Raw genomic sequence first — 8,856 nt, 5'->3', positions numbered from 1 at the left:
GCAATTATATATTATTTGTATGCTAATAAAAATTGTTTTAAAAAATATTAAAAGATTAAAAAACAAACAAACAAAAATGTATTCTTTTCTGTCTCCCAGTGGCTTTGAATTTCATTACTGTTCCTTGTCCCTTAATGCATCTTCTACCTGTGGTGTATAACATAAGTGCTGTTGTAAGTTTTGTGAGCAAAAGTCATTGGAGGTGGGGGGGGGGGGGTGGGGAGGGGTCTTGGACCTGGCTAAATAAATTGTTTGTTTTTATAAACTTACAAGTTGGTAAACCAAGTGCTGTAGCTCAAACCTGAAGACCATCCTAGTGTAAGCCAGATCCAACATCACTTAGCTTGTTGACAGTTTTCCTGCCTTAGTTAATAACTAATAGACAAATTTGGCTAACGTGTTTACATCGTTGTTGCCACGCAATTCAGACCATGTGATGATTCCTTTGGGAGGTTACAATTGTGCAATTTGTCACACGTAACTGAGCGCATGGGAGTATGAACAAACAGAACAATTGTAACCTCCCAAAGGAATCATCGCATGATCTGAATTGGGTGGCAACAACGATGTAAACACATGTTAGCCAAATTGGTCTATGGAAACCCCATGCTTGCTTTGGGTAATATACAGTATAATAAAATGTCAGAGGAATTGTGTGCACTATGATTGGTAAGTTTCGACTTCATAATAGCTCCATAAAGCACTTGGATTATGTGATGTGCATGCTTTATCGAGTTAAATTGCACACGGCTTACGTCACGAGTTTGAGCGTGCATAATTTCTTTATCATTCTATAAAAGAAAGAAAAAACTTGAGTTATGCAGGCATGCAGGAATTTTTAAGGCACAGCCGAGTGTTTCTCGGACTTTTTGAGTGTTCTTAAAAATGCCTGCATGCTTTCATAACTCAACAATGCACTTGGGTGCGTTTTTTATTTTTTTTAGTAATGGGGATTATTATTCATGCTTGCTTCTTGAGTTTTGATTACTTGACCAACCTTATGAGACTGGAGTAAGATGACACCATTCTTGGCAAATTCCTCCTTTGCTTTGGCAATTCCTTCACATGTCACTCCACGACACCCATCTTCTATAACATAAGTTCTGAAACCTTGTTCAGCAGAATCAACAGCTGAATATTTGACGCACACGTCAAAAGCCAAGCCACATACATAAACATCTGTTACTCCACGTTTCAAGAGATCCACAAATAACGATGTCTGTACGCTGTCGGCATTATCCCAAAATGCAGAATAGCTGTCTATACGGGGATTGCTTCCTTTTTTGACTGTTATGTCACCATCACCTGGGGGCTGAAAAAGAGAGAAACAACTGAATAAATTATTTACAAAAAATTGTTATAATTTTTGTTTTGATGTGGAATCTCAGAATATTCAAAAGTGACAGTGATGATTTATCTTGTCTTCAAAAGGGTCTTAGCATCTAGAGGTGAAAATATTACATTTTTCCACTTTCACACCACTCTGTGAAGGAGACTACAGTGGAATCCTGGTTTATCAAACTCTTGATTTCTTAATCCTTCAGATAACTTAAACTGAAAGTAATTTCCCTTCGATTTGTCTCTTACTAGTAATTTGAACAATAAAATTATACCCCTGATTTCTCAAACTCCCAATAATTGATTTCAGAAATTATTTCTGAAATCAATTTTCATTTTCTCTGGATGTTTGAGAAATTGGGATGTTATCATACAAGTGCCTGCGGTTAAAAACAATAATTTTTTTTAATATAAATTATAATAAGCCTGTTGGCACCAATATCAAAACAGCAACTGCAAGTCCTAAGTGATGGTGTCGTTCCAGAAAAAAACAGAAACATACTCATACTCATTCCACTGTTTTTTTGGTTTGAATCCCCCCACCCCTCTGGCTTTTGAGAGCCTCCACCCCTGCGGAATTTCCAATGACCCTCCATGGGGTAGTCATGGATATTTTCTTGAACTGCACATTGCCATATATGCATCAAGGCAAAACATCTAGTTGGTGATATGTCTTCAATGATGTCACCAGTTTGCTTACTAGACTGTTGTGAACAGTAATACAATCATCACTGTAAAATAAATGAGTTACTTCTTCAAAAAGGCTGGCATAATAAAAACATCAATAGTTAATCAAACTGTATTAAATGGCAGTTGTACCCTGATTCCTTTATGCAGTTCAGCTCCCCAAGAGTCTATTTCACAGTGTCGGGGCCACAAAATTTGTTCAATGAGAGGAGTTTTGTCGTAAACCACAACGTCAAACAGCTTTGCTTTATCAGAAGTCACTGGACTTGTTGAGTGTAATGGGTACAGTGACACATTGTCAACAAAGGAACAGTGGTCTGATGGATGCCAGTCAAATGTGTAACCAATGACGCTGAACATATTTTTTGACAATAAGTCTTCTATCACTGAGATGACTTCTTCTGCATCTTCGGCAGCAGGGCAGTGCTTTAAAGCAAGGGAGCCAGTGATAAAGTCATTCTGTGCGTCAACGATGAGTAATACTGATACAGGGCTCAGAACCTATGAAATAAAAGAGCATATTAGATAGTGTTTAAGAGAGCAACAACAAGATTCAAAGAGTTGGGTAGAGTTTAGATTCTCGCTTCCATTCTGACTAATACATGTAATTCTCTGGCTGCCTTTGTCTCTTGTGATATTTGTGCATGAAGTTTTTCTTTGATTTGAACATGCTGGATTTTTCCTGAGAGTTGCAAGAATTTTTAAAACATAAAAGCACAAGAACGGCCAAATAAACTTTTTGCTTTTGGTTTGTGTGCTTGTCTTAATATGCTTATTTCAAAGCCAGTGTTATGTTTATTTCACCAGTAGAGACTGGCCTGAAATAAGCACAAGCACAAGATTTGGCTGTTGTGGTGACGACCATCATGCATTGTTTATTAGAATTTCTAGAACACTGTGCTTGCATATGTTGCCTTGTGCTTGTGATTATCACCAGTGTCCTTGTGGTTATTCTTGCGCTTATGCTTGTGCTTATTAGATGGGCCCAGACCGCTAGCTACCAAAGTGGCCAATGCTGCTCTCATGCTTTTGGGCAAGTTATGTTTTTTCCTCCCCCCCCCAAAATTCAGAAAGATTTGAAAAATAAAATATCTAAGAAGAGGTATTCAAGGTCACACATTCTGATTAGCTCACTATGGGTCACCTTTCATCAGCCACTTGAAATTGCCTGGATGGGGAAGGGGGAGGGGATTAGGGACAAAGGGATTTTAATTTTGCCCATGTGCTTTGCACATTTTGTATGTGTTTAGAAAGAAACTAGACATCTCTAAATTCAAAGCGGTGTAAACAAAGCAGCGTTTGACATTACTCACGGAAGAGTATTGTATATCGAATGTCACACTTCAATATATCACAACTTTTGTCGAACAACAACAACAGGAAAAAATGCTACTAGGGACATCTATAAAGCCATAGGGCTTCTTGTCTCGCAATTGTGAAGCAAGAAGCCCTATGGCTTTATAGACGTCTACTACGCAAAGGGACGTGCAGCAATGCAAAAAAATTATAAGCTTATGTGCACACACTCAAGAAAATATAGCCTGGTCAGATGTTGCAGTGACACATCCCATTGTTCCACAATGGTGTATGAGATGTGCCACTGCATGTATTTTGAGCAATGAAATCATACTTATCTCTTGGGGGGGGTGCTCCTTGATCAATATATATATATTTTAATATTTTTTACACATATATATAATAATATTTTTATATGACATATATATATTTTTATTTTATTTATATTTAGTATTAGTGTATCTTTTAGTTTTTAGCAGTGTCCCCTAAATATAGTATTATTTTCCAGCTATAAGCTTTACACTTAAATAAAGTTTTCATTCATCATCACTTACCGGTCTTAGCCAGTACTTCCACAAAGCTACACAAGATTTCTCGTCAATTCGTTTCTGTTTAAACAAACAAAAAAGTTAACTGTTTACCATAGAAAATTTAATTCGTTTATATTATATGTTACCTTCAAAATGTCTGCGGGATATAAAATAATCAAAATGAAATAAATAAATGTTTTAAGATGACTATGCATATTTTAATAAACGCAGCTCAGACTTCGAATCGACGGTTAATTCCGGCGGCGGCGGTTTACATAAACTAATAATTAAACTAAAGCATCAACCACGGGCCAGACAATAAGATGTTAGGCTTAAGTACACTGAAATACAACTCGATCATCTCATCTCTCTCGCACTACTGACCAAGCAAACACAGAGTTGTTGCCGGATTTCGTTTCTTTGCTCTTCGTTCAAGCTCTCTTGTCCCAACAGAGAGTTTAGCCAGCTCTTAAACTCGTCTTCTGGAACATCGCAATACTTGGTATACTTTCCTGTGTGGATAAATAAAGTTTTTCGTTTGTTTACAACGGAAACAATAGCCCTATTCTTAGGATATCGGACCAAACGACTTCTCTAACAGTCGCTTGACTGGCTTTTTACAAAACCAATTTATAATAAGTAATCACCTAAAGATGATCCCTTGATTGAGTTTGATATGTTCTCTCGGATCAACTGTAAAGTTTGTTCTCCACTCTTTCCATTTTGCCGGTATTTATCAAAGAAATGACTGACTGTATCGAGCTTCGCCATGTTCTTTTCTTGTCTCGTCTTGAAATTGTTCCTCGTAATGACGTCATAGATCGAATGGTAACCAGGCCGCATCTTTAAACGTCATCTTGTCTGGAGGGAACCCTCTGTAGTCTCTGTAGTTTGTGATCGTTTGTCGAAAGCTAAAGAAAGGCTGCGAAGTTGCCGACTGTTTACGGCCTTGCTGTTTTTCAAAGGGAGAGAATAAAGAAAAGAAGCGAGCGCGAGTGCAGAGCACGAGGGGATGGGGACGGGGATTTTTTCTCGCTTACCGCCCCCTTCCCGTCGCGCCTTTGTCGCGCCTCCCGTTTTGCGCTGGTGTCCAGTTCTCTCGCGATTCTCTCTCTGCGAAAAAAAGGGATCTTCACAGTCGTCTACTCGACAACATTATTTTCGGACGGGAGTCGTTTCTTTCGGCCGTTGTAATTTGATAGCCGGAGGTTTCAATGGCAAAATTTTTACTTAAGTCGAATTATCAGATGCCGAATTCGTAAAGCATTTTCAGAAATCCTTGACAGATTACATATCGAGCAAAGCTAAAAAGAGCGATTTCAAGCTACATAGCCAACATCGGAGTTTTATTTGTCTTTTTTGACACCCTGTGAAGCCCCAACTGGTGGGGCATTTGACCGTTTAGACTGCCAATATACAGTACAGTAAAAACCCGCGTATAAGAACCTAGGTTTTTTTCAAGTTAGCCTAAACCGCAGGTTCTTATATAAATGGTATTTAGTGTAAAATTAGGCTAACTAGGTTCTTAATTAGGTTCTTAAGTTTTGCTCAAGAAATAAAGTAGAATTTTTAAATGATCTGGTCTTTAATGTCCAATAACAGTATTCTTAGATGATTCGGTAAGCAAAATACTATACTATTTTAATCTGATTCTGTTAAAATCAAACTTATACTGTAACCTTCACTATATAATTCCCAATAATTCATATTTTTGAGAAGATTATTATTTTCTTTTTTTGAAAATAAGAACCTGTTTTGGAATTTTAGCCTAAAATGGTTCTTATGTGAAGGGTGCTTAAAAATGAAATTTTAGCCTAACAGGTTCTTAAATGTTAGGTTCTTATACGCGGGTTTTTACTGTAGTACGGAATTTGATCAAATGGTTTCAAAAAGAGTAAAATGCCCGGGGTTTGCTTTAGTTGTTTAAGATCGTATGACACGCGCTCCTGATTGTCTCACTATATAGGGTATTTTTACATGTGGCTTTGTCGCTGGGGGGGGGGGGGGTAGGCTTTGTAGCGGGGGGGGGAGTATACCCCCGCGCGGGGCGGGGGTATAGCGGGTGGGAGGTATACTCCCCTTGATGAAGTAAACGAATAGGTGCCTCCCGAAAGTGATGCTTTTTTCAGGCTGGAACTTTATAAAAGGTAGCGATTTTACGTGTTGGAGTATAGAAACGGGTTGGGAAAACTGTTAGGTATTCAAAAGGGCCTTTCGAAATAACTTGAACCGACCCACCGAACGGTTGATCCGTTAAAAGGTTATTCGAGTGAACAGTTTAGAAGGTAGATGCAGTATCCCTTCTGTAGGTATGTGAAAGGGGTACCATTTTCTAACCTGTTCTCTCAAAATTGGCATATAATGGCTAAGGGCTTGGACCCCGGGGCGGAGCCTCCCAGTATAAAATATTTAAAAAAACAGTTTGGATGCAGGGGACCACGCAAGGAAGAAAAAACTGCTTGGCTTCTCTGCTGCCGGATCTCTTGTTCAAGAAATGCTCGTACCGGACGTCACTCTAAGTGCTTATAAAACCAAATTGTTTGCAAGGCTGGTACAACGGCAGGAGGGCAAGATTTATTGGCCAATATTTCAACTAGCAGAGCTAGTCTTCTTCAGGGCCAGTACTATAATATAAGGAAAATAACGGCTCTAAAATTTGAATTTGAATAATACAGTGTGGGTTAATGTTTAACTAATACAGGCTATATAAAGATATACGGTGACAAGATATATAATAATAATAATAAAACTGAAAAAAACAAAAATAATAAAATTGTCAATGTTCATTTCTACGGTTAATACCATTAGGCGCAAGTGTTTGGCCTCTGTGTATCAGGTAGGCCTCTCTAGCCTTTCTGCGGGATGCAGTACCTACGCATTTTAATCTACCTGATCACTCTATCCAAGACATGACACTCATTCCTCTGGAACTCCAACCGACAAATAATGCATCCCGCAGAAAGGCTAGAGAGGCCTACCTGATACACAGAGGCCAAACACTTGCGCCTAATGGTATTAACCGTAGAAATGAACATTGACAATTTCATTATTTTTGTTTTTTTCAGTTTTATTATTATTATTATATATCTTGTCACCGTATATCTTTATATAGCCTGTATTAGTTAAACATTAACCCACACTGTATTATCCAAATTCAAATTTTAGAGCCGTTATTTTCCTTATATTATAGTACTGGCCCTGAAGAAGACTAGCTCTGCTAGTTGAAATATTGGCCAATAAATCTTGCCCTCCTGCCGTTGTACCAGCCTTGCAAACAATTTGGTTTTATAAAATTTTTTTAAGTACCCGCTCCCCCATCTCGTAATACAGTTTACATGGCTATGGCGCATCGCCGCATTTCGTTGGCTTTAGTTATTTTATAAAAGGGCATAAAAATCGACGGCTTTTTGTTTTGAAAAAAACGTGATTATATTTTACCCGGCTGCGATCTGGAAGGTTGATCGTGGGTTTAAAATATTATCTTCTGTTTTGGTGTTAATGATCATCCATCAACTCGAGTCTACATGATTGTGTTTTCAAGAGTGAAAGCTAATTGACTTAATTGTTACCAATATTTTCAGCAGCTGTTTGGAAAATTTCATTCTTTATGTTGTGTAAATGAACGGAAACGGAGGCTGGGCAAGAAATAGAAACCTTTTTGAGCTTCAAAAGGATGGGTGAAACTATTATCTTAAAAAAGATAAAAACACATTCATGCGCATCTAATAAGGAAACAGTTTCTTTTTAATGATACATCTACAGGATGAAACAAAAAACAGAAACATCTTAATTAACGTAGCATAAAATTCACGATTAAAATGTCTCGGCACCTTTGAAGGCTTAGAGCAGCCCCTTCCTTTCTTCTTAGTTCTATTGCACTTCACGCTAGACGGAGTAAGAAAAAAGGAGGACAACTCTTAGTCTAGCGCCGTTGGGAAGAACTAGCCTCGTTTCCTTCTTTTACGGCTAACTGAGAATACTTGGACTTGGACAGTTATTTTCAAAGTGAGACAACTTTTTTATTTACTAAAACCGTGCAAAACATTTAAGTGAGACAACATTTCAGAAAATTATAAAGGAATGGGCACGATATCGTGGGAAATTGGAGAAGAAATGCAGAGCAGAAACGAAATCTTTGAATAAGAGAGGAAATTGACGGCTTCCTCAAGAGACACTTTAAACAAGTGACTTGATTTTTCCTTTGGAGATTTGTTAATTGCAAAATTTTTTATCGGTGTTCAGCTGTCTGTGTTTGGAATGAGTGTTAATTGATAGGAAGTAAAATAGCGATATCTGAAGAAACCAAAAACCAATCCTTTTGCAACTTGTTACTAAGCATGCAGGAATATATACACGATATAGCCACGCCTTGAAATCCGTCATTTTCGATGTCATCGAAATTATGAAAATTATATGGTGAAGCGAAGTCTTATTGCATATCTGCAAGTTGTGTTTACTGGAAGACTATTACCTTTAGTATGCAGTTTCACAGCGATCTCTTTCGTTTAGACACGCTCCGCGTGAAATGAAATACCGAAAACCCTTTAATATCTCAACAAAAACAAAGGTATGGCTGACAAGGGTTCTTTAGTGCAGTCACTCTAAAATCCTGCGATGTACTAGGATCAGTTAGCGTATCCTAACCTAATTTTTTCCTACTTCATTTAATGGGAATAAAAAAATGGGAAATAAATGGGAATCAGGGGATCTCCACGGTGGCTCTCTACCCACTTCCAATCAAGGTGAAGGGGGGGGGGCGAGACCCGGAGAAAACCCTCGGGAGGGAGAAACAACAACCACCACGTATGGTATAGGATAAAAACAATTAAAATGAACCCTCTATTCATTTTATTTTTCAAATTTATACTTATATACTTTAACAACGAGAATATTCGGACGGATAAACTTTCGGACGGAAAAGAAACTGCGAACCACAAAAACAATCCAAATATTGTACCTACCGAGCATTTCGGAGTATCTACAAGTTAAGATAAGTAAACATATT

At 37.9% G+C, this 8,856-nt stretch overlaps 1 protein-coding gene across 1 annotated transcript; it reads right to left on the bottom strand.

Annotated features, from left to right (window-relative positions):
- Positions 1–95: 95 nt before the first annotated feature.
- LOC144653888 (nicotinamidase-like) lies at positions 96–4,637 on the bottom strand. Its single transcript, XM_078514015.1, has 6 exons — positions 4,499–4,637; positions 4,236–4,363; positions 3,876–3,929; positions 2,158–2,526; positions 998–1,312; positions 96–147 (listed from the first exon to the last, which is right to left on the bottom strand). The coding sequence occupies exons 1-6, from the start codon at positions 4,620–4,622 to the stop codon at positions 115–117; spliced, it is 1,023 nt and encodes a 340-aa protein (XP_078370141.1). The 5' UTR covers positions 4,623–4,637; the 3' UTR covers positions 96–114.
- Between the last annotated feature and the right edge of the window lie 4,219 nt (positions 4,638–8,856).

The sequence above is a fragment of the Oculina patagonica genome, chromosome 5, assembly GCF_052425735.1.
Source record: "Oculina patagonica isolate OP01 chromosome 5, crgOcupat, whole genome shotgun sequence".
Taxonomy (NCBI): Eukaryota; Metazoa; Cnidaria; class Anthozoa; order Scleractinia; family Oculinidae; genus Oculina; species Oculina patagonica.
The sequence above is the reverse complement of the archived record's forward strand: the minus strand, read 5'-3'. Positions and strand labels throughout refer to the sequence as shown.

What these genes read in the sequence shown, in the direction of transcription:
- LOC144653888 (XM_078514015.1), bottom strand. Translation starts at nt 4,622, where the DNA reads ATGGCGAAGCTCGATACAGTCAGTCATTTCTTTGATAAATACCGGCAA. An exon ending in AATCAAGGGATCATCTTTAG is followed by an intron (nt 4,364 to 4,498) that starts GTGATTACTTAT and finishes TTATCCACACAG; the next exon opens with GAAAGTATACCAAGTATTGC. An exon ending in AACTGCATAAAGGAATCAGG is followed by an intron (nt 1,313 to 2,157) that starts GTACAACTGCCA and finishes TCTCTTTTTCAG; the next exon opens with CCCCCAGGTGATGGTGACAT.